The following is a 26,465-nucleotide window of genomic DNA, read 5'->3' on the forward strand; positions in this document are numbered from 1 at the left end:
ACACTATCTAACCTATTTCTATTGGTTTATACATAACAGAGTTGATATGGGACTAGTTTACCAAATTATATGTCGTCTAGTTAGTTTATGAGGCAAATTAAAACCGGTCACAAGTTCCCTAATCACCCTGGTCACAGATTAAAACCGATGAGGTTCACTTATTGCCCGTTTCTGCTTAAATCAATTTAACCCTTCACAAATGATTACTGATAACAAAATTTAAATAGGACAGAATTATAATATCTTACTTGTACACCAAGGAGACTTCAAAGTTTGAAGACTTTATTTACGCCAGAATATTTTAACGGGTGCAGTAATATGAAAAAAAGAGAGGTGCTAAAAATTACCGTGACTCCAACCTTAAGACTAACTTCCTTTATATACGGAAAAAGACAACATAAAAGTAAAAGTAACTTCATTTATATGCCAAAAAAACACGACATAAAAGTAAAAGATGTTTTATAAAAAAGAAAAATATAAGAGTAGCAATAATTATATTGACATTTAAGAATATCCACATTATCTTTGAAGATGTTTTAAGATGTCTTATCTTTCAAGAATTATACTGACATTTATAAAACATAATTAGAAAAATACATTAGACACACAAATCATTTTTCCTCCGGGTTCGAAAATTTCGGGGTACGAATAACTAATTGCTTATCACTAACGTTCGGGTTTTTCTTTTTGGTTTGGTTAAGTGTTTTGGGTCGAGCCACATAAATCAAATTAAAATGCAAAAAAGTAATGTTATTTATGGCTTAACAAGTTATTATATTTAATTGAAATGTGGGTTAAGATTCGCTATCAAGGTTTTGGTGTAAAGGTTTCTATGAGTTCGATGTTAAAATACACGAATATATAATACTACTTTTTATTTATTTTTTTGGTATGGCTTCGGCCGAACCCATTCCTCCTTACCTGCCTACGCGGCTACGCCCATGATTAGATAATTAACCGAACCTAACCGAAACAAACCAAAATGAGCCCAATAACAATAATGAGCCCATATATAAATAAATATTATTAAACATGTAAACCCGTGTTTAACTGTTTTAGTTTCAGATAAACCAAAAAAATGACTACAGACCCAAAACCTGAGAAAGAAAAAACTCCGGCACCGGCGAAAGCCAACGGCAAACGCAAAACCAAAAACGACGTCGCACCGGAAGAGCAAGTCAAACTGACCGTGGAAGTAATAGCAACATATGACTCCGTACAGATTCCACCGGCAACAAACGGCGTCGTTTCAAAGAAGATAAAAGAGGATAATAATAATAATAATAATAGTAATGAGAAAGACGAGAATTCATTGTATCAGATTCCGATGAGTCGAGTGAGTCGGATCATTAAGAGTGAAGATCCGAACATTCGGATTACACAGGAAGCTGTTTACGTCATTAATAAAGCTTCGGTATGGTTCATCGACTTAATTGACTGAAGAGGTAGGTCCCCGCAAAGCCCAGTTGGACCCGCAAGACACACCTTGAAGAGGTACGTCTGCGCATAGACCAGCTGGTTCCACAGGACCCACCATGCTCAGAGAGAAGACCTTACACGCAGTAAGCCAGCCGTTCCCGCAGGAAAGCCTCCCTTGGTACAGTACCCTGCCTGTTCCCGCAGCTATGGGTACAAGCTAAGAAGGAAGGCTACCCGCACTAACAGTAAGGCTACATGCATAAGGTACTAACTCATACTTCAGTAATGTCACCTGAAGAAGGAATGAGCAAGGCGAGAATATTCCCGCCCAAAAGAGCCAGTCCGTACGCTTCTGGAAGATCTTTTGTACTATACCTGCCAAGGTATGGACAAAATAGACAAGATCTGACCAAAGCAGCCCATGAATCAATCACAGGGTGACAGCTCACCGACAATAGTACGAGGAGGAGCACGCTCCAGTACAAAATGTCACTATCAGCCGCTGCCTACCCACCAACTCTCATCGTGGCACGTACATAGCCCGTAGTTGGTGGAAAAGGAATATTATACAGCTGGCCGTACCTGCTTGGAAACCTACCTTCGGCTATAAATACTCCAACACCTTGGAACGGTAGGGGGATCTCATATTATCTTATCTTCTCTAGCTATTTCTCTCAATATACACTTATATTCAGAGCAATCTAGTCTGATTCTCACGCCGGAGGGTGGTCATAAGGAGGAACCCCCCCTCTCAGTGACGAGCTTACGGTGTCTGTTTTGCAGGTCGAGAAGAATAACCATCTTTGCCGGACCTAACCCTCGTGGGAAACATCTACCTGACCCTAAGATTATCCTTAATCTGCCGGGGTCGTTTAGTGTTTCTTCATTGGCGCCATCCGTGCATTAAGCTAGAACTAATTCTTTTTCTCAGTTTTTTCAAAACTTCTGGAAAGATGGTTAAGGTTACTCCGATGCCAAGGCCACCGAGTGACCAAGAAACCCCGGTAACCACAACCCCAGCTACTGGGGGGAATACCGGTGAATACACGGTTTTTACGAACACTACCCCAGCTACCCAAGCCGGGGCAAGTGCAGTAAACAACCCTCCCCTGGGATTCATTGATACCCAGGTGGAGAAGCAACAAACGAGGCTTCCCCGCCAAACACTAGATCAAGTTAAAGCTTGGGCGGAAGCACGTCAGAAAGAATTCCAAGCTGAGTTGGATGAACGTTTACGTTCACTCCAACAGGCCAACGACGAATTCGGAAGCACTCGACAACAGCTCAACACGAGCAATGATTGCGAGTATTCGGATGACGATTGGGAAGAATCTGACAGTGACGCAAACCCTCGTCATAAGGCGAAAGGGAAGTGTAAAGAAGTAGACTTCCACTCGAAAAGAAATTTTGGAGAAACTTTCAAGCCAAAGAGCGCGGGGGGAAACCCACGTGACTTCTCCAAAACTTTCAGACCGACTGTTGCAAATGCGGGAAGGTCCAAGTTTGCAAGAGACATTGCGGAAGCAATCGCTCCAAAGAGTGCCAAACAGATGTCCAACATAGGCACTTACGATGGCGTATCCGACCCAGACGATCACTTGAACAGATTCATAGCGGGGGCAACCGTCAGTAATTGGACGGAACCCACGTGGTGTTACATGTTCCAAATGACGCTCGTCGGGGCAGCCAGAGCGTGGTTTGATCGTCTACCGGTCCACCACATCTATGATTGGGCAGACTTCCAGCACAAGTTCAGCCAGCACTTCAGTCAACAAAGAAAATATACTGAAGAGCAGTGGACGATCCTCAACTGCGTCCGAGAAGAAGACGAATCTTTGCTAGACTTCATCACTCGCTTCAACTCAAAGAAGCTAAGTCTAGGAACTATAAGCGAAGATCTTGTTCGCGCCGCTTTCATCCAGGGCGCCGAGTACCCAGAGCTTATCCGCACTTTGACGGGTAAAGATGGCATGCCATCTACGTGGGATGCCATCATGACGGCAGCTAAACGCTTTGCCGAGACGGAGAAGCAACTGGGTAGAAATCTTCCCCAGAGCACAAATCTCTACACGCAGAGGACCAGAGAAAATAATGTCCGTACCGCACGACATAATAAAAAGAGGAAGCTTGGTATTTGGCAGTCAAGGATAAACTTTGACACCTCATCTAGCTCTCGCCCTCTATTAGGCGGAAGGGACAACACACACTCGTCCCGGAATCCCAGATGGACGCCACTCACAAAAAGCGTCATCGAGATATTTGCCACCGAGAAACTCCCGTGGCCAAAGGCTCCAATAATTCGGCAGCGTCATAACGCTGATAAGAGCAAATCCTGTGACTTCCACGGGACAAAAGGCCACACCACAGAGGACATTGTCGAAACATTCGTCAAAGATGGAAAACTTACACACCTCGTGGCATCGATTAAGAACGGAGGGAGAAATGACAATCGGTACAAGGGCAACGGACGAAAGCCCGTCGACATCAGCATCCACATGGTTCATGGCAACTTCAGAGGAAGAAAACGACGAATGACTGAGCCAAGTGCGTGGAAGGAAGCTGAAGTGCGCTTCCCGTGTGTACCAGGAGGGCCCAACAAAGAGGGCCCCATAGTCATCAAAAGCCAGCTGGGGCACTACATCACTTCCCGCACTCTTGCTGATAATGGCGTTTCGTCAACCGTCATGTATAGGCAGTTCTTCGACAAACTGGACGACGAAGACAAAGAACGCCTAGAAACGATCTACGCCTCGATGGAAGGGTTCGATGGCAGCACAAACACCCCCTTGGGTATCCTATCTTTTCCCGTCACTCTCACGGACGGGAAATACTCCCGCACAGAAGACGTGGACTTCGTCGTAATGAGGAAGCCACACTACACATACGACATTCTCTTCGGGAGAGATGGGATGGCAAGATTTAATGCCGTGGTGTCTTCGGTCCACGGCATGATGGGGTGGCCAACAGCTAAGGGTGTCGCGATGATCACGGGTATTCCCCAGGTATGCATCGCATCTGTCTCATCTAAACCCAAACCAAAGATGGCTAAACCAACCATTACCGAGCCAGAAGAATGGGCCTTCAATGGCAAATACCCTGACCAGGCCGTTACCATTGGCCCAACAATCACTGATCCCACACGCACCTTACTCAAACGCTTATTGCAAAAAAAACGCTGACATCTTCGCGTGGACACCAGCTGACATGACTGGTGTACCCCGAAGTAAGGCGGAGCATAAGCTCAAATGTGACCCGGCTTTTACGCCGGTCATTCAAAAGCCTCGAGTAATGGGTGCGGAACAGGCTAACGCGTGTAGAACCCAAGTCAAGGAACTCCTTGACGCAGGCATCGTACGCGTTAGTAAATATCAAACGTGGGTTGCAAATCCCGTCATGGTACCAAAATCTAACAAACAATGGCGCATGTGCATAGATTTTAAAGACCTAAACAAAGCATGCCCCAAGGATTGTTACCCGTTACCCGAAATTGACCTTAAGGTAGATTCGTTAGCACCGTTTCGCCTTAAATGCTTCCTTGATGCGTATAAGGGATACCATCAGATCCACATGGCCGTTGACGATCAGAACAAAACCGCATTTCGGACGCCCGATGGCACGTTTTGTTATCAAATGATGCCATTCGGACTTAAGAACGCCGGGTCCACATACCAACGCCTGATGGACAAGGAGTTCCATGCCCAAATCGGGAGGAACTTGGAAGTTTACATGGATGACTTGGTCATCAAAAGCCTTGAGCCAGAAGCGATGTTGAAAGACATCGAAGAAACTTTCAACACGCTCAGACGGATAAACATGAAGCTCAACCCAAGCAAGTGTTCTTTTGGGATGGAAGAAGGGAAGTTCTTAGGAGTCATCGTTACCAAAGATGGCTTCAGAGCGAACCCTGAAAAGGTCGAAGCCATTATCAAAATGGAATCACCTACTACCATCAAACAGGCTCAGACGCTGAATGGACGACTAGTCGCACTTAACCGCTTTTTGGCAAACCATGTGGATAGGTCGTTCCCATTCGTGTCAACATTGAGAAATTGCTTGAAGAAAACGCACTTCCGCTGGACACCAGAAGCGGAAGCAACTTTTCAGGAGATTCGGTCACGCTTGATTGAACTCCCAACGCTCACAGCACCATTAGCGGGGGAGGAATTAATTCTCTACCTTTCCGCCACAGACAGAGCAACCGGGGCAGTCTTACTAGTAGAACGAAAAGGCATCCAGATGCCCATCTATTATGTAAGCCGCGTCTTAACGGACGTGGAAACCCGGTACTCTACCCTGGAAGAATTAGTCTTAGCGCTTGTACAGGCTTCACGCAGGCTAAGACGATATTTCCAAGGTCACCCAATCACCATTCTCACCAACTTCAAACTTGCAAACGTTCTAGGCAAACCCGAGTTGTCGGGACGCCTAGCCAAATGGGCAATTGAGTTGGGAGAATACGCAATAAAGTACAAGCCAAGACCAGCCATAAAAGGCCAGGTCTTGGCCGACTTTATTGCGGAAGTCCCCGCATTGCGGGAAACAGAGTGCCAGGAAGAGGCTCAACCCTCTCCAGCACAGGACATTGATGATGTCTGGCAACTCTATACTGATGGAGCAACCAACAATGAGGGTTCAGGCGCAGGGTTAAAACTAACTAACCCAACATGCTAAGAGTACACTTACGCTATTCGGCTGGATTTCCCAAGTACGAATAACGAAGCGGAGTACGAAGCATTCTTGGCCGGATTAAGAATTGCGCGTAATATGGGGGTGAAAAACTTGGAAGCCTACGTGGATTCCATGTTAGTAGCCAACCAGATAAACGGGACGTACACGGCCATGAACGACACAATGGCCCTGTACCTCGCACAAGCAAAAACCCTTATGCGCGATTTTAACGATTGCAAAGTTATGCACATCAAGCGAAGCGAAAACAAATCTGCGGATGCGTTAAGCAAGCTTGCATCGTTAGCCTTCACCCACTTGGGAAAGGACATCCGCGTTGAACTTCTTGGAGCACTATCAGTCCCGCACAAGGAAATTTGTGTCATCCAAACCGGCACGAAAACGTGGATGACACCAATCATAAATTACCTTGCGGCGGGTATATTACCAGAATCGAAGACACATGCAAGAAAGATACGCTGTAAATCACTGAACTATCAACTTGTTGATGACATACTTTACAGGCGTAATTTTCTTGGCCCACTACTCAGATGCGTTGACAACCAAGATGCCGACTACCTCCTAAGGGAAGTACACGAAGACATCTGTGGAGTACACGCAGGTCCACGCGCAGTTGTAGCTAAGCTAAACAACGCGGGATACTATTGGCCCGGGATGCATACGGATGCGCTGGCCTACATTAGAAAATGTAGGTCCTGCCAACTCTACGCACCCAACACGCATCGCCCGAAGAACGAACTTGTTCCAGTCACTTCTTCATGGCCATTTCAGAAGCGGGCCATCGATGTGACAGGCCCATTTCCCACAGCAGCAGGGAACGTTCAGTTCCTAGTGGTAGCCATCGACTACTTCACCAAGTGGATAGAAGCAAAACCCTTAGCCCAAACAACCGCAAAACATATCAAAAAATTTATTTGGGAATTTATTATTTGTCGTTTTGGACTTCCACAGAATTTGGTGAGCGATAATGGCACCAACTTTGCTGACACGAAGCTACAAAAGTGGCTGGAAGAACTTCAAATCACCCACACCTTTACCTCAGTGGCACACCCGCAGGGTTATGGTGAGGTGGAAAGAGCAAACAAGAGCATCGTCGACGGCATAAAGAAAAGACTCCTGGAGCATAGATCCGGCTGGCTGGACGAGGTTCCACACGTCCTTTGGGCAAACAGAACGCTAAAAAAGGCAAGTACGGGAGAAACCCCGTTCAGCCTCACCTATGGCACTGAAGCCATGGTCCCGGTCGAAATTGGTCTACCCTCACCAAGAGTCTTGACTCAACCAGAAGAAAATGATGCGGAAAGACGGTTAGACCTTATGCTAACCGAAGAACGCAGAGACTTAGCCGCAGCGCGTGAAGAGAACTATAAGCGACAAATGCAAAAGTACTACAACACGCGGGTAAAGCTCTGCAACTTCAATGTCGGAGACTACATACTGCGTAACAACGAGGCTTCGAACCAAGAGCGCCCAGGAAAGCTGGCCCCGGCCTGGGAAGGGCCATACGTTATTAAAGAAGTTTTGGGAAAGGGCGCATACCGGCTTGAAAGGCTCGATGGCACCCCCATCCCAAGAACATGGAATGGAGCTCAATTACGCAAATGTTACATGTAGATCAATTCCAAACTTGTAAAGAAAAGGCCTAGAGCCACTTCTAACGGAAATGATTCTCCTTTATCACATTGTGTTGATAGCCTTACCTTTATACTTATGAACTGACCACACTGATATGCCGGTATTCACCGCATAAATAAGTGTGGAAAGAAGTAAGTCGTTACGTGTGGAAGGCGGCACAACCCGCATAAACACAAAAACAGTAAATATTTCTAAGAGGAAGATGAGGAAAACCTTCACGCAGGTCAGATATAGGTAGTTTGGCCATCCTGCTAAGTGAAAGTGACGGTCTTACCCGCACAATCATGATAGAGGAAGCAGAACTTTAACCTATTATCTAACACGTGTCGAAAGGTTAACTTATTCAAAACACTTAGAAAATTGCTAAGTTAAACTAAAATATGCATGAGCAAAACATATAATGTTTACAAGGCAAGGCGTTAACAAAACATTTATATTCCATAAAAATCCAAACATTACAAGAATGGCTAGGTATCTTCCCGCCTACAAAAATACAAATCTATTCTAATGGTTGGAAGGGATCTCAAGGTTCAAGCTTCAGGACCACTCCCTCCAAACCCACTCGAACCCGCACCATCAGTTGTCTGCGGCGGTTCGAGGAAAGCCTTGAGAACAGAAAGCCCGTCATCAGCAGCAGCAATCTCGTTCACCTTCTCCACCACCGGATGCGGGAAGGCAGCATATTGGTTCACAGTCTGGTCATAGGCAGCTTCAGTGTCCACATCATGTAAAGGAAAGTTGGAAGGCGGGATGCCCTTCTCTGCAAACCCTAGACCAAGCAGGAAACCAGCCTTCTCCCCATCCTCACGAGAAGCGTTGAGGGCTGCACTCATGGCATCGTCATAAGATGTGTTCGCGAAAATCCGATGCACAACCTACAAAAAAATATATATATCAAAAACTTTTCTAAGTATAAAGAAAAGCGTAAAGCAAAGGAATTATGAAGTTATGCGTACCTGAGGCAACGCTTCTCGTAGAAGCCACTCCTTAGTGATCAGAACTTCTTGGAGGGTAGCTTGAGCTTGATCGCGGGCACGTTCGGCTTCATTTTTGTTGAGGTTGGCAAGCAACACATCTTTAGCAGCAGCCTCCTCAACGCCCCTAAGCTTGCGCTCAGTGCGATCAAGCATACCCTTCTGATCCAAGAGCTCTTGGAGCTTCTTGGCATCTTCCAAAGCCAAAGCATCATGAGCCTGCTGAAGCTTCTCTAGTTTGGCTTTGAGCTCTTCGTTTTCAATGCGCAGAGGCTCAACAACGGCTTCAGCTTTGGTGGCCCTCTCGGTCGCATTACGCGCGGTTTCCTTGGCCAACCTAAGCTGTTCGTTAACAGCTTGGGTAGCCTTGGAACGGGCCTCATGCTTGGCCTGAATCTCGACCTCGAGGTCCTTGAAGGCCTTCTCCTTCTCCGCAACGATGGCAGCGAGTCTCTTGTTCTCCTCCCGCAATGCTCGCGCCTGAGCCACTTCCAGGCTACGCGCCGTCTTTAACTTGTCGTTTTCACGACAAAGTAGCTCGACGCGTGACTGCATCCGGGCAAGGAGGATTCGGAGCTCATTGGATAGCCTACCCTCTTGGTAGCTAGCCATTGCCTACCCCAACGCACCGCTTGGGGCGGTATGGCGTGCCCAGTCAACGCAATCCGCAGCCGTCCGGAGGGTCGTTCCCCGACGGATATTCCACCGTGGAGCGTACACCTCATTGGAATCCGAAACTGCAAAAACAAAAAACAGTTAGGAAAAGAATGATAAGAAGGAATAATAGGCCAAAGTAACCTCACGCACCTGTAGGGTCAATAACAGGCCGGTAGCCGCCAAACCCATCACCCGAACCTAATGGATATCCATCCAAGAGGTCAAGGAGATGGGAAGGAGGCAAAGATTGGCTAGAGGTCCCAACCCCGAACATACCTGAAGAGCCAGCCATGGACGAGGTAGTCGCTGGCGCTGGAGGAGGCATGGTAGAAGCCACCGTGGTGGAGACCATCGGAGGTGCACTCATTGGAGATGAACTCACAACCGTGGTCGCCGCTGTGAAGGAGCTTGCAGAAAAAGTCACCGCCGGCCCAGTGAAAGATGTGGTAAAGATGGCACTGACGGCCGGCGGAGATGACGTCACAACTGGAACAGTTGCCTCAACAGAATGAGCAACTGAACCAACACCGGAAACAGGCGCAGCCGCCTGGGTCATCGCCTCGGATAGGTTGACCAAACCTATCGTCGTGGGTCCTGAACTGCTTCCCCCCGCACCGCTCTGAAAAGCAGATACGTCCACCCCTGCGTAAAGAACAAAACATTAAAAACAATGGCGAAAAGAAATGCGGGAAAGGTAAACATTATTCTTACGGGTTTTCTTAATCTTGAAAGTTCTGACGGGCGGAGACGAACCCGATGGAACTGGCCTCTTCACGCCAGTCACCGTTGCAATGCTTGGTTGCCCAGAGGTGACAGCCGTCTCAACCTCCGAGACAATAGTCTCACCACCACCGAGGTTCCCCGCCGCCTCCTCACTTTCAGTCTCGGAATCAGACTGATTCCCCAGGTTGACGACGGAGGTAACCTTCGCCTTGCCCTTCACGCCAGCAACCTTCTTCTTCCTCACGAAGAAAGGCCCGTCTGCGGATCCCTCATCAGAAGATGACAAAATTAGAGGAACTCCAGCAGAAGTTTGAGCATGAAGAGGGCGAGGATTAAAGAATCCCTTACCTGGCCGAGTGGCGCTCAAAATTTCATGGCCCGGCGGGTAGACCTCTACGAATCTGTCCGCCGTTTGCTCCAGAATGGGCAACTCGTTCTCGTCAAGATCGCGAGTACCCAGCCGAGCGGGACCACCAGTCTCCCGTGGATGCAGGAGCGATTGTAAGTCGTTCCCCTCTGAAATAAAAAAAAGATTAACAGTTAGAAGAAAAACCCTAAATCAACACAAAAGATGGAGCATACCGTAAGGAGTAAAGTTCAAACCGTATTCGAGGATGATAGGTATTTGCGGCGTCTCAGAACCAGCATCTTTCCACACGCGGTTCATGCCGAGCATCACCATCCCAGACTCCGCGAAGCGATAAACCGGAGTCTGGATCTGGGAGATCTTGGCGAACCATTCCGCCTCCTGGTAACTGGAGGCGTGAAGGCTAGGGAGCACCCGTTCTTGAACATCATCGCGATGGGGACGACGCGAGCGGAGATGAAGAAAAACTCCCGCTTCCAAGATCGAAGACTGCGCTCGGTAGCGCAGATCTTCAAACCCTTGATCCGAGTGACCAAGGTATACCAGCCCTGGATGCACCTCCAGGAGTAGAAGGTCATCAGGCGGTCAACGCGGGGCTCGATGCCCAGAATGTGGCACACCCATTCAAAATGGCGAACCTTAGCGATCGCCATCGGGTGCACCTCCGTCAAGTGTACACCGTGTTTCTCCAGAACACGGTACACGAACTTCGTTAATGGGAATCTGAGATTCCCATATATGAAGAATGAGGACTAAACCCCTATCTTGCCCTTAGGGTCATCATACACCGTCTGGTGGGGCTCTGGAAACTCAGGCTCGTAAGGCTCGAGCATGAACTTCTTGACAATATAGTGATACAAATCGACAGAAAGAGTACACTGGCACTCGCCAGCAATACTCTTATCGTCCTTATCAGACGTGGACGTCGGGTTCTCGAGGTATACATCAGTCTCCTCGACGTTTACTTCGGGATCATGAGTAGAAGACATTTTTTAGATGTTAGAGCGATTTCAGGAGAATGCTCGACGGAAAAGATGAGTATTCGCCGGAAATCGCTTAGAAGAAGAAGAGTGAAGTGAAGGTATGGGATGAGACGCACCCTCTACCCCCTTATATACTCATCGCAATGAATGCGATGAATTTAATGCGGAGGAGAGAGAGAGCGCAGGTGCAATGAAACGGCGACACGTGTGGATAAAGCAAGCTGGCAACAGGTGTCAGAATGACGCGTGACATGAAACTCGCGCCCACGCGCCTGAAAAAGCGTCCTGATTGACCACATGCTGTCACGTCATCATAACTTCCTGCACATCCTGAAACCGTCAGAAGACGCCAACGTCCCTTCAGCCGTTTGGACTGTCCTTATCCTTTCACCAACTCTTCGAATTTCAAAGATTCAAAAAGATTCAAAAATAAGAGGGAATATACCCCCTAACCTTGGAAAACAAGAAACCATAAGACAAGTGCGGGTACAGTGTCAAGGCGAAACCCTTCACATACTTGGCACTTGCAGGGAATTGAAGCCAAGATACCTTGGAAAACAAGGAACCGTAAGACAAGTGCGGGTACAGTGTCAAGGCGAAACCCTTCACATATTCAGCACTTGCAGGGAATTGAACCCAAGACGGATCTTATGGGCCATGCTTGCGGAAAGATAAATAACACCTCCGCATGGCGGGAACGTTGAGAACTAGATTGTTTGAAGCTTCAAGGTGGAATTGGTGGTTTAACATAACTGATCACTATGTCCAAAACTACCAAAACCTCGTGAAGAATCTATACAAGTGAAACTCAACGCTCCCGACTTGCGAAGAGGTTAAACACCTACCCGCATCATAACCAAAGATCAAGCAGAAAAGTCGGGAATTTCTGCAAGTGACATTAGGAAAACTGCGGGAAGAATCCCCACGGAAAACCTTAAAAAACAAAAACCCCTCTTTAAAACCCCTTGCTTAAAGTCCAAAAGTTCACCTCACTTATTAACAATTCATGAGAAGAACAATGGACTGGGGGGACTTGAAGAGGTAGGTCCCCGCAAAGCCCAGTTGGACCCGCAAGACACACCTTGAAGAGGTACGTCTGCGCATAGACCAGCTGGTTCCGCAGGACCCACCATGCTCAGAGAGAAGACCTTACACGCAGTAAGCCAGCCGTTCCCGCAGGAAAGCCTCCCTTGGTACAGTACCCTGCCTGTTCCCGCAGCTATGGGTACAAGCCAAGAAGGAAGGCTACCCGCACTAACAGTAAGGCTACACGCATAAGGCACTAACTCATACTTCAGTAATGTCACCTGAAGAAGGAATGAGCAAGGCGGGAATATTCCCGCCCAAAAGAGCCAGTCCGTACGCTTCTGGAAGATCTTTTGTACTATACCTACCAAGGTATGGACAAAATAGACAAGATCTGACCAAAGCAGCCCATGAATCAATCACAGGGTGACAGCTCACCGACAATAGTACGAGGAGGAGCACGCTCCAGTACAAAATGTCACTATCAGCCGCTGCCTACCCACCAACTCCCATCGTGGCACGTACATAACCCGTAGTTGGTGGAAAAGGAATATTATACAGCTGGCCGTACCTGCTTGGAAACCTACCTTCGGCTATAAATACTCCAACACCTTGGAACGGTAGGGGGATCTCATATTATCTTATCTTCTCTAGCTATTTCTCTCAATATACACTTATATTTAGAGCAATCTAGTCTGATTCTCACGCCGGAGGGTGGTCATAAGGAGGAACCCCCCCTTCTCAGTGACGAGCTTACGGTGTCTGTTTTGCAGGTCGAGAAGAATAACCATCTTTGCCGGACCTAACCCTCGTGGGAAACATCTACCTGACCCTAAGATTATCCTTAATCTGCCGGGGTCGTTTAGTGTTTCTTCATTGAGTTAATGTTTTAGTTGAATTGAGTTAGAGTTAGGGTTTTGTGCTGTATGGTTTTGAATAATTGTTAGGTGTGGACTGTGGAAATAGTTATGGTTATTAATTAATTTCATGTAGGTTAAGGTTAGGGGTGTGTACGGTTCAGTTATGTTCGGTTATTACTAACCTCAAACGAATTAACCGATTGGTTTTTCGGTTCGGTTAATAACCAAAATTAAACTTGGGCTAACTTTTTGTTTAGCAATACATGGAATGGAATGAATGCATAAATACTTGAAATGGAGGTATAAGCATTTAAAGTTAAGATATAAGTACATTAAATGGTGGTATGAGTACATGAAATACATGAATGGAGGTATAAAAGCTAGAAAATATGAATATATGAATAATTTGGTTCGGTTAATTTCGGTTTTCGGTTAACAGTTCGGTTATTGCTCACCCCCGTTAGGTTATTGGATTTAGGTCAGGTACTATGAAATTACAGTAAACAACTAAAATGGTTAGAAACAGGGGTGTGTGTGGGTCGGTTCGTTCGGTTTTTGAGTCGGTTCAGTATTGGTTTTTAGTTAGGTTCAATTCGTTTTCTGTTTTCTATGTTTTGACATTTGGGCAAGAAAAAAGGTTGGCAAAGAAATGAATTTAGGCCAAATTTTTTTTGTTTAGTTTACAATTTATTTGATAATTATACACGGGGTTAAAATATTTGGGTTAAACTATATACTATACTATTATAAGTTACTTAAATTTCAAAATAAGAAATGAAAGTCTACAAGGTTCGGGGTTTTTTTGGTTTTAATTACATGCAAAACGGAAACTGAACCGAAAATTTGGTTATTAAAAAATCATAAAACTAAAGTACTAAACCATTGGGTTTTGTTTTGTTCCGGTTATAAAGGATTGGTTTTTTCGGGTTCGGATTGGATTTTATCGGTTTCATGCATACCTTTAGTTAGAAAGATGCTTGATAATTATGTGTAGTAAGTTACAGAAAACTTTCAGTGAATCGTTTATATGTTTTGATAACCTGTTATTATACATGAAATTGTATATTGTAGACTGTAGGCATTTAAATGTCCTGGAATTTAAAGCCAGTAAATAGATGATGCTGATTGATGGAACTTGGAAGGAAAAAACACTTAAGTCTTGAAAGTTATCTTCTACATTTAAGATCATGGTCTCTTAATACACACTCATTATTATCTTGTGTAGCTGAGGAGTAGGATACATAAATGAAGGATTGGTTTTAGCAAATTAAAGTAATTGTAGATAGATTCGGTTGCTAAAACTAAGGCGGTTTGTGTTGTGTCGTCTTCTATGAATTATTTCATTCATCTTATGATGTGGATCAACATGAATAAAGTTGCTTTTACTGGCAACACTTTGCCTCTTTATTTGGGTAGACGTGATATTGCATTTCATAATAATAGAACAAGAATTATTCAATTGATAGCAAACTAATAATAATTCACATAAAATAAGCAACATCATTGTCATTGGCTCGTTGTTCATAGTCTCTCTTGGCTACGTGTGCTATTTTTGCAGTATGATATCTGGTGTTTGGTAAGAAAATGTGTTAATATTTTAAATAATTTGAGTCTCACTAACTTGACTTGCAATATTAAATGTAAAATCTGAATGTTGTTGAATGATAGCAAAAGATAATCTACAAGGTATAAGCAAACAAAAAATATGACCAAATGTCCAAATGTATTAACAACTATGCATCTTGATGTCCGAACTTTTGCAAAAATTCATATCGTCCAGACTGTATTTATATTACAGTAAAATCATCTTTTTTTTTGTATTATTATCTAAATTCTTGTGCATTTCATGTGTGTGCAGGAAAAATTTCTACAGGTTTTCACCACAGAAGCATATGCTAATGCTTTTCTGGATCACAAGAAACATATTGATTACAAACACCTTTGTAAGTTCTGTGCCTTTGACATAATTTTTATTTGGTCCTTTTAAAAAAAAATGTTTTTCTCACTTCTTGGGTCGATATTGGTCAAAATTAAGGTTTGTACTTTGTAGGAGGTTTATATGTAAAAACAACTAAAGGAATGAAGAAATTATGAAAGTTTTAGTTTATAAAAAGGTTGATATGTTACATGTATAATAGATTACATAGATGCAACTTTTGGTTGTAAATAAAGTTGATTTTGTTGTACATTGATCATTTTAATCTTTTCACGAAAGTGAAGCTAGGGCTCGGGATCGTTTGTGCACGCGCGCGCGTGCATAGGCAATTTTTCTACTAGTGATTTTTCTATTCTTTGTTTTCTAATGAGTTGGGTAAAATAGTAATTTCATGTGGACTTGACAGTCACTTTTGATGTCTGTTAATGTTAGGTAGGGGTGTAAATGAGCTTGGCTCTTTTTCTAAATCTCGAGCTTGGCTTGTTATTCATTTTTTCAAGCTTGAGCACGGCTCGTTTATCATTTATTCATCAGTTTATATGCATTTTTAATTATTTAAATATATTTTCTATTTGTAATTTATATATACAACATAATATATATTATTTAGTCATTGTAATCATACATTTGTATAAAAATTATACAAATAATAGGCTCGTTTAGGCTCACGAGCTAGCTTGAGCTCGGTAGGTGAAGCTAGGGCTTGTTTGTTAAATTAGCTTATTTTAAGGCTCGAGCTTGTTTAAGCTCGGGTCGTTTCGAGCTTTTAACAAGCCGATCTCAAGTAGCCCACGAGCCGGCTTGGCTCATTTACACCCGTAGTAGCTAAGCACTAGGATGTGTAATAAAAGTAGCTAATTCAGTGATTTGTGTTGTTGAATCAGCATCGGTTGTTAGCAAGCGGAGGAGATTCGACTTTCTTTCAGGTATGTTATGCAGTATTCATTTTACTTTTGTTGTATTTGTGTTTTGTAACATGTTTACTGTGTTGTTGCAAGCAGATTTTGTCCCTGAGAAACTGAAAGCAGAAGAGGCGTTAGCAGAATCACAAATAGAGAACTGAAACAATGATGATTTTTGTAACACTAATACGCATTTTGTGTTGTCAAAGAGTTGATCATATTACAAGAATATTGTCTTGGTTTAAAGAACTGAATCAGCAATCATGAGCTTAATATGACTGCACGAGATAAAATAATGTATACAAGGCCTCTTATAAAACTACACGTGACGTGTTAAATTGTTAAGTCATATGAAACGACTATTTTACTCTTTTCGTTAAAAAACAATGTAAACCTCCTACAAGCCTGATATGTTTTCCTGAGGCGCATCCTTTATGCATCACTCTCTCATGAGACACGCTCTTTTGTCCATGATACGCTTTTATGAGCGTCTCTTGCACCTTCTCAAACCAAACAAACAAGCCCTTGCCATCACAAGAGTAAACACATTTGTTATGTCTTTGGCTGATTTTGATAGTGTTTCCGGTGTAAGAATATTTAGTTATGGGCTTTAGGCCTTTGGATACCATCAGTGTTGTTGATTGATTTCCAAATGGAAACCTAAAAAATTGACACACCCGAATAAGACATAAATTTTCACGGATTAACATGAACATGACTTTATTCTTTTGCATGCTTCACATCATCTAAATAAGTAAATGAGTTAAAGAGGTGTATCTAAAGCCAACATGAAGTCATTTAAGCAAAACCTTATAAAGCAAAGGTCAACATAAAAACTGTCATGTACCTACTTGTTTAGTCTAAACCTTAACTTATGAATCTTATATTAGATCAGTAGCATGCAAAAATGAAGTTGACACCATATTATTAATCAAAGAATTCAACACACAAACAAAACCACATTAAAACATAACAATCATAAACCATAAAAATCCATAACAAGAACTGATGAAAATATTAATCCAGAAAGTATCTGGCTAGGGTTCATTGACCATGCATATATCTCAATAATTGAGATAAAAAAAAATAAAAAAAATTCAACAATTGATCCTTGAATATTTGCCTATCAAAATAACAATAAAAAACCCAAAAACTTGGGCAATATCTGATCTCCTGATCCGCCAATGCCATGATGCTGGAACACAAACCCTCCTGCGTCGTTAGTCGGAACATGACCCGCCGTCATCTGACCGGCGTTAACAACATAATTGTTCCACCGCATTTGATCAAACAGTACGTTTGGACCAGCAGCAGCAGCCGAAGAGTGCTGCTGCGGCCTGTTGATCATCATTAACTCGTCGGCTCGGGTGAGGACCTTCCTCCTCAACTCGAGCAAGGACCACAAGAAGAGGTCCAACTCACCCACGTCCATCCCTTCGGTGGGCCTCTCGAACCACGGCAAACTGCTACTACTCGAAGGGATCATCTCCCTTCGCTTCTTCTCGGCCTCGAGTTCCCTTGAAACCTCGGTGTAATGCTGGTTGAACTCTTGAGCCGGCAGGGGTGGAGGAGAAGAGTACTGGTTATTATAACCGGTACTGGTGGTGGCGTTGTTATTATTATTATTATTGTTTAGATAGCGGTCGACTACGGTTTCAACTTTGGGGTGGCCGAAAGCGAAAACCCTACCGCCTGGAGAGGTGACGATAATGGCGACTTGGGCTCCGGTCAAGATACAAAGCTCCGAGGCCTTCTTGAAGAGTCCGGTACGGCGTTTGGAGAAGGTGACTTGGCGGCTGTTGGCTTCTTCTATTTTCTTGATCTCTATCTTCTTACGGCCTTTAGTTGTCTTCTTCTTATTATTCATGCCAACAGTACTTCCGATGTGGTGGTTTGCAAGAACCATGGTGGTCAGTCGGACGTCGGTGATTGATAATAATATTGTGTGCGTGTGATCGAATAATATGTAAAGAAATAATGAGACGGAAACACTATTTATAAACGAATATCAATTACAGAGATTTTTACCTTAATTAAATGACCGTTGATTGGTCGTTAAGTTTGGTAATAATCTTTTTATGATCGATTAGAAATTTAGAATAATTGTGAGCGAGGTTGTTAAAATATGACCGTTATTTAGTATAGAGGTAGGGTACAAAAAAGACCCAAACACCCTTAAGGACTACTCGCGGGTCAATCAGAAGGCCCTCATAAGTCACCCGCAGGACATATAAGTCATCCGCACAATCATTTGAGGAAGAAACACCCTCACAGCACATGCGGAAGCATCATAGCACCCTCAAAGGTCATCCGCGGGAAAGGAACATACTTACGCATAAATAACCACGAAGGGAATGCTCCGGGACAGCTGTCAATGCTCAATTACCTTCTAGAGGATTTACCAAGATGCTTTCTTGGGCAATACGTGATCCCTCGGCCAATTAATTGATAACACGTGGCAAGGCCGTTATAACCATGCACATGGCCAATATTCCCCCGCTAACCAATGAGAAAGAGACACGTGTCCAGGTTGTTATACATGCACATGCAACGTATAAAATGAACCTATCACATAAGGACACGTGCCCAGACGGTTATGCAGGTATCTTCTTAATGGACAGCTGGCCCAATCACCTTCCCACACCCTTCGGCTATAAATACCCTCTCGATCATCATGAGGTATTCATTCACTCCCACTATACTCTCTCAATTTACTTAAGTGCTTATCTTCTACAGAACAATACTTATTCTCACGCCGGAGGGTGGTTACGGGAAGACCCCCCCTCTTGTCCTTCCCGTAACGAGCTCACGGTGCCTGTTTTGCAGGTGTTCGTCATTGGACTTTAGACAATTGGGTTCATATCGTTTGGCAGTTAACCGTATCCTACCCTGTTGACTCATCGGATCTAGGACCCATACCAGGGGAGTAGATCCGTGTTTCTTCATTGGAGCCATCCGTGCTTTTTGTTAGAACAACAGGTTTTTGTTTTCGAGTTACGATATGAGCCAAATTCCTAAAGGGCCGACGGGGACCTTAGAACAAAATCCACGTATTACTAACTTAGAAATGCGTGAAGGAGCAACTTCGTTGTTTGCTCAGAATCATACTGCTGATGAGCAGGAAGATGTTGTGACACCCGGAGGTTTTACCTTTGGTGGTTCATTAACTCAGAGACACTTCACCCCACTAGCGGACGTTGCTCCAGTGGGTACTAGAAATATTGTAACACCTCCTGGTCCCACTCCCAACGATTTAGGAGGAGTCACAGCTCCAAGAGGTTTCAATCGACGGACTCAGTTGGACCTCGAAGAGAACTCCGGTGACTCTGACCCGGTCAGATCTCGTGCACCATGTCACGGATCTGAGGGACTCTTGTCCCCGGAAGAATGGTACCATGTCCAGCAAGACAACTTGGCTGCTGAATACGAACGAAGAGTGCGAAATAATCGTTTTCATGCTCGCACTTTGAAGTATGATGACCCTCCCAGGAGATCTATTTCTCCTCCGATAAGAGATAGTCATATTCAGTATAGTCGTTCAAGGGAACAAAATATGAACGAACCACGGAGGTTGCGTAACCTCCCTCGTATTAATATGCGAATTCCGTCTTATGAAGAGGAATTAGAAGACCACGATTCTACATATCGCCCCGGAAGCAATTATTATAGCGGAGACAGCCGATTCTCGTCTTACGGAGGGGCTAGTCGTCCGCGTCCACCTGTTCGCAATGCGGAGTACTATAGTGATGCTGAACACGATTTTTCGAAACCATATCGCCCAGAATCGTTCGCTGAAAAATTGAAATTTATTTCGAGCATCGCAACAGCTCCGTTCCCTATAAACACAAAAATCCCGACATCTGTTGGGACATATAACGGAATGACAGACCCCAGCGATTACCTTTTAAGGTTTGAAGCACTAGGAGGAGTCAGTGGTTGGACTCTTCCGTACTGGTGTCATATGTTCGCACTAACATTTACGGGAGCTGCACGAGAATGGTTCGAAAAATTACCATGCGGACACATTAAGAGCTGGAAGGATTTCGTAGCAAAGTTCTCTCAGCACTTCAGTCAACAAAAGAAACACACTCGTGACCCGTCTAAAATACTTGATGTAGTAAGGCGAAATAATGAATCCATTGAGGATTTCATTACCCGTTTCAATAATGAGAGCCTTAATATTGGTGGGGTCAGTGAAGACATGCTGAGGGAGCATTCCGAAAGAATGTAAATAGTGATGCCCTGATTCGTACTCTAACCGGAAGAGATGGTATGCCCAAATCTTGGGACGAAATCATGACATCAGCTAAGCTATTCGCAAGAACTGAGAAAACCTTGGGATCTGGCAGTCAAAAACAAGTGCCAAGAGTCGAATTCCAAACCCCAAGACCAAATAGACAGGCCAAGGGGCCAATTTGGTCTAGACTGCAACCAAGTACAGAAGCACCAAAGCAATTTGATGCAAGATCATTGATTAGCAACAAGAACAAACGTAACTTTCCCGCACGTTCTTCCAATAACAGTTGGACTCAGCTGTCGAAATCTCCATCAGAAATCCTCACGACAGAGAATCTGACTTTCCGCAAGCCTCAACCATTACCAAGGAAATCATTCCTTGACAGTAATAAACGTTGTACGTACCATGATGACATAGGGCACAACAAAAACGAATGTGTGGCCTTAAGAAATGAAATAGAGGCAGCGGTAAAAAACGGAAAGTTAAACCATTTGATCAAGAATGTAAGACCAGGGGCTGGTAAACCTCCCGCAAAGGACAACCAGGGCCCAGCCAAAAGGCAAATAAAAAATCTGAACGTTCATATGATTCACGGAGGACAGCAGACCAGCGGGAAGAGAAAAGAATTTGAAGACGAAGAGTGGAAAAATGAGCCAGTCATTTTTCCTCGTATCAAAGGAAGACCATGTAACAAAAACCCTCTGATAATTACTGTCTTATTCGGACACTACCGGTCATCGCTACACAACTGAAAGTTCAAGGCCGAACAAAGTTTCCAAACAAAACCAGAGGACTGAACCGGAGAAATGGGTCCTCAACAAAAAATTTCCCGATCAAACCGTAGTAATTGGTCCGGCTATCTCCGAAATCGTCAGAACTTTTCTGAAACAATTAGTGACAAAAAATATCGACATTTTCGCATGGCAACCCGCGGACATGACAGGTGTCCCGCGGAACATTTCAGAGCACAAATTGAAGGTGAATCCGTTGATCACCCCAATTGTGAAAAGAAGCGAAAAATGGGCCCCGAACAGACAAAAGCCATGAACGAGCAAGTGCAAGACCTTTTTCACGCTGGAATCATCCGAGAAATCAAGTACCAAACATGGGTGGCTAACCCGGTGATGGTCCCAAAAAGTAATGGAACATGGAGGATGTGTATAGATTACAAAGATCTAAACAAGGCATGTCCGAAAGATTGTTACCCACTTCCGGAAATTGGTTTAAAGGTAGATGCTGTGGCCCCATTCAAATTCAAGTGCTTCCTCGATGCCTACAAAGGGTATCACCAGATTCATATGTCGGCTGGTGATGAGGACAAGACAGCTTTCCGCACCGATCAAGGCACATTCTGCTACAGAATGATGCCTTTCGGCTTAAAAAACGCGGGGGCCACATATCAAAGGCTGATAAGCCTTTAAAGGTCAGATAAGTCGAAACCTCGAAGTTTACATGGACGATTTAGTGATCAAAAGCATCGAAGAAGATCAAATGCTGAGGGACATAGAGGAAACTTTCGAAACACTAAGAAGTATCAACATGAAACTCAATCCAGCAAAGTGTTCCTTCGGAATGGAGGAAGGGAAGTTCCTCGGGGTAATCGTTACAGGAACGGGTTTCAAGGCTAATCCAGATAAGATACAAGCAATAGCCCGCATGCCATCCCCAGCATCCCTCAAAGAAGTCCAAACACTTAACGGGAGATTGGTAGCATTAAATAGGTTTCTGGCAAACCACGTTGCTAAATCTTATCTGTTCATTTCAACTATGAGAAATTGCCTCAAAAAGGCACAATTCAGATGGACTCCGGAAGCCGAGCAAGCGTTCCAAGAAGTCAAGAAGTGTTTAATGGAATTACCCACATTAACTGCTCCACACGCGGGTGAACCATTAACACTATATTTGTCGGCATCCGACATTGCTGTGGCGGCTGTCCTATTGACAGACAGGAAAAATGTCCAAACTCCAATTTATTACGTCAGTAGAACATTATCGGACCCGGAAACAAGATATTCAATGTTGGAAAAGCTGGTATTAGCATTGATCTATGCCGCCAGACGACTCCACAGATATTTCCAGGGCCACCCCATCAATGTACTAACCGGGTATAAACTCAAGAACGTATTGAGCAAGCCTGAATTGTCCGGTCGACTGGCAAAGTGGGCCATTGAATTAGGTGAATACTCAATCGAGTATAAACCAAGACCGGCAATCAAGGGACAAGTACTGGCGGACTTCGTCACAGAAGTTCCGGAACACAAAGAGCAGGAATGTCTCATTGAACAACAACCCCAAGTACCCCCGGAACAAGGTCAAGTTTGGTCATTGTTCACGGATGGAGCTTCCAGCAGCGAAGGGTCAGGTGCAGGCTTAAGGCTAGTCAACCCCGAGGGGCATGAATTTACTTATGCCATCAAGTTAGACTTCAAGAGTACTAAGAATGAGGCGGAATACGAAGCCTTCTTGGCTGGCCTGCAGATAGCGAACAAGCTTGGGGTAAAACATTTAGAAGCTCGGGTGGATTCCATGCTAATCGCGGGACAAATAAATGGAACGTATGAAGCTAAGAACGATGTTATGGCTTCTTATTTGTCCCAAGCAAGATTCCTGATTCGCCAGTTCACGTCTTTCAATATTATTCACATAAAGAGGAGTGAAAATAAATCGGCAGACGCTCTTAGAAAGCTAGCTTCAACGAACTTTGAGCATTTTGCCAAAGATATTCGAGTAGAAGTCTTGGACCATCCATCCGTTCAACAAAATCAAGTCCTGGTAATCCAGACCGGTGTCGAGTCTTGGATGACACCCATCAAAGCTTACTTATCTTCCGGAGCACTCCCAGCAGGAAAAGCTGAGGCTCGGAAGATCAAGCACAAAGCTTTAAACTACCAGATGACTGGTGGCATTTTGTACCAGAGATCATTCATCGGCCCGCTATTACGATGTGTAGACACAGAGGATGCAAATTACCTAATTCGAGAAATCCACGAGGGTATCTGCAGACTACACGCGGGGCCGAGAATGACAATTGCGACAATTATGAATGCGGGATACTATTGGCCCGACATACATTTGGGCGCTGTGCAAGAAATCAGGAAGTGCGATTCTTGCCAACGCCATGCCCCCAATACCTTGCGTCCTATAAACGAACTGATCCCGGTCACTTCTGCCTGGCCGTTCCAAAAATGGGCTATTGATATTATGGGACCTTTCCCATAAGCCCCGGGACGAGTCAAGTTCTTGATAGTGGTCATTGATTACTTCACCAAGTGGGTAGAAGCCAAACCAGTCGCCTCAATAACGACATCAAATGTTAAGAAATTCCTGTGGGAATTCATCATCTGCCGATTTGGTCTCCCGCAATAGTTGGTAAGTGAGAATGGGACCCAATTTGCTGATAGCGGACTACAAGAATGGCTAAGAGAACTTCAGGTAACCCAAGTTTTCACATCTGTAGCTCACCCGCAAGCAAATGGTTAAGTCGAAAGGACCAACCGAACTATCAAGGAAGGAATTAAGGCGAGGTTGGGTACTAAACGGACCTTTTGGGTTGACGAGTTACCCCATGTACTTTGGGCCTTCCGCACCCAGAAAAACTCTAGTATTTCAGAAACGCCGTTTAGCCTAACCTATGGCACTGAAGCCATGATTCCGGAAGAAATCGGGATCCCATCCGCGAGGGTCCTGTTAATCAACGATAACGATCGCGAACTCCGGATGAATCTCGATTTGCTCGAGGAAAGACGAGAATTAGCATCGATTCGCGAGCACAATTACAAAAGACAGCTTCAAAAATACTACAACTTGCGGGTCCAAGTATGCGAATTCGATGCGGGAGATTTTGTCTTCCGCAACAACGAGGCATCCGGACATGAGCCTCCGGGCAAGTTAGTCCCAACTTGGGAAGGACCTTATAAAATCAAGCAAGTGCTATCCAAAGGTGCCTACAAGTTGGAGAAATTAGATGGGACTGAGATTCCTCGGACATGAAATGCAGCACAATTAAGGAAATGCTACATGTAGTGCTCCTAGTTGTCTTTTATTTTCGGCCTGTGCGCCCACATAGTTCAGTAATTGTGTAATTTCCTTTGTTATAAGACGACTTATGATAGTTATGCTCTATTTTGATAAGTTGTAATCTTTTATTGACGCAAACGAAGTCCCGGATAGACACTTATATTATAGTACATAAGACAAAATGCTCCAGAGGAAAAAACACTTCTTATTAACAGTCAAAAGAGATTACAAGGAATAGTTTACAACAGAGTTATTCATACATCTACGGGGCAACATCCTCGCCTTCCGTATTGTCATTGGTTTTTTCGGCTTCTTCTTCCTCCTCATCAAGACCCAGTAACTCTTTGAGTTGATCTATAACATCCTCCTTATCTGCAAGCTCTGATATGTGCTCGGAAAGAGTAAACTTGAGAGTATCAAAACTTTTTCTCTTCTCGATAAGGATGGAAGCAGTGTCCATACCAGACAAGGCATACTCCTCTGGACGCCGACCTTCGGAACCAAACTTATAACCTTCCGAAAAACCCATCTGCCGTCCAGCTTGTTTAGACGCCTTCAGAAGCACAAAGACGCAATTTCCGAGGTCATCACTATTCCGGATATCAGTAATAACCTGAAAAAATAATTAAGGCACGCGTAAACACTGGAAGAATGATCGTTATAATCAAAGTATAAAATCAAAATACCTTGGGAATTGCTGCCGATAACATCCATTTTTTGTCCGCATTGGCCCGGACAAGTTCCATCTTGTGTCCAGCACACTCTAAAGCCTGATCCCGGTTCTTGGCATAAAGGTCAGCTAAACACTTCTCTTTAGCCGCGGTTTCAACCTGGAGAGACTTTATCAACTCGGCTTGCTCAACCAGTTGTTTTTGTAGAGCAGCTTTAGCTTCCTCAGAGGACTTCAAAGCCTAACAACTTTCCTTAACTTCAGTCAAAGACGCAAATGTTTCCTTCTAGGTATCAAGTAGCTCAAGATCCTTGTCATCAAGTTCTTTGTTCATTGCCAACCAATCTCGGGCTATCTCTTGATTAGTGGACATAAGATTCGCCATGTGATAAGAGTTCGAATTCAACAACTCTTGGCGAATACGCTCCCTCTGTCGCTTCTTCTCTGCAGGAGGGAGGCTCTCTTGAAGGAACTCATAGAAAAGATCCACGTCATTGAACGTAGCATCTTCACGCAAAGTCCAATGTGGACGATGCGGGGCAGCTTCCTCCTCATGAGCAGCCCGAGAACTCTGGGCCTTGTAAGGAAACATACTAATACCCCCTGGTCTCGAAAGTAATGAACATTTTAGTTCGGAGACATACGGAGGGTATCAGACTCGTGATCTCCTTTCTCCATATCCTTCAAAGGAGAGTTATCCGCCAGATCGATTGGGTTTCGAACGATATTTTTTGGTGAGAAAGGTGGAGTTGGAAGTTTTGGGGCCCCCGAATCTTTCAAACCGGAAATACCTTCTGATAAGTCCTTCAGGGCCACTGGAAGTATACAGCCAAAACTGATTAGAAATACATCAGACTTAATCATTAAAACCAAGGGATCAAACGGACTTACTCATGGAAACATCTTGCGCATCAAGTTCCTGCAGACGAGCCCCTAAGTCCATAGGCTGGCTCGTCTTTATTTTCTTCTTCTTGGGAAGGGCACCCTTGGCAGGTTGCGTTCTGCGTTTCTTGGGAACCCTAGACGATCCCTCGCCAACAACTGGATTCTCATCCTCAGGAGCAACATCGTCGGTGACATCAGCATCATTACCACCTCCTGAGGCCTCCTCAGTAGAAACCTTGCCAAGTTTGCGGGTCAACCCTGCGGCCAAAGGCAAGACATTGGTAGAATCAGTAGTATCAGTACATGGCCCCTCTACGCGGGATGAAGACTCCTCACTAGAGGAAAGAAGCACAATCACCCCGCTAGAAGTCATAGCAGTAAGAGGTTGAGGTTTTAGAACCTCCTCACCTTCAGCAATCTTTTCTCACCTTTCGCGAACATCGCCTCAGAAACAACAGGCTCCGCGCGGAGGGAAGAGAATAGGAAGT

General features: G+C 44.4%; 3 protein-coding genes across 3 annotated transcripts; 2 read left to right on the forward strand and 1 right to left on the reverse strand.

Moving 5' to 3' along the window:
* The first annotated feature begins 999 nt into the window (after positions 1-999).
* On the forward strand, positions 1,000-17,064 carry LOC143578204 (DNA polymerase II subunit B3-1-like). The gene is made up of 4 exons (XM_077061860.1): positions 1,000-1,414; positions 15,189-15,273; positions 16,151-16,192; positions 16,268-17,064. The coding sequence occupies exons 1-4, from the start codon at positions 1,079-1,081 to the stop codon at positions 16,327-16,329; spliced, it is 525 nt and encodes a 174-aa protein (XP_076917975.1). The 5' UTR covers positions 1,000-1,078; the 3' UTR covers positions 16,330-17,064.
* Positions 17,065-17,294: 230 nt separating this feature from the next.
* On the reverse strand, positions 17,295-18,035 carry LOC143578193 (agamous-like MADS-box protein AGL62). The gene has a single exon (XM_077061853.1). It carries the CDS (start codon positions 18,033-18,035, stop codon positions 17,295-17,297), a length of 741 nt encoding a protein of 246 aa, XP_076917968.1.
* A 3,822-nt stretch (positions 18,036-21,857) lies between these two features.
* Positions 21,858-24,395, forward strand: LOC143578194 (uncharacterized). The gene is made up of 2 exons (XM_077061854.1): positions 21,858-23,486; positions 23,997-24,395. The coding sequence occupies exons 1-2, from the start codon at positions 21,858-21,860 to the stop codon at positions 24,393-24,395; spliced, it is 2,028 nt and encodes a 675-aa protein (XP_076917969.1).
* The last annotated feature ends 2,070 nt before the right edge of the window (positions 24,396-26,465 follow it).

This window comes from Bidens hawaiensis, unplaced genomic scaffold, assembly GCF_021521415.1.
Source record: "Bidens hawaiensis isolate Kalapana, Puna unplaced genomic scaffold, B.hawaiensis_p1.1 tig00029060_1, whole genome shotgun sequence".
In the NCBI taxonomy this organism is placed as follows: Eukaryota; Viridiplantae; Streptophyta; class Magnoliopsida; order Asterales; family Asteraceae; genus Bidens; species Bidens hawaiensis.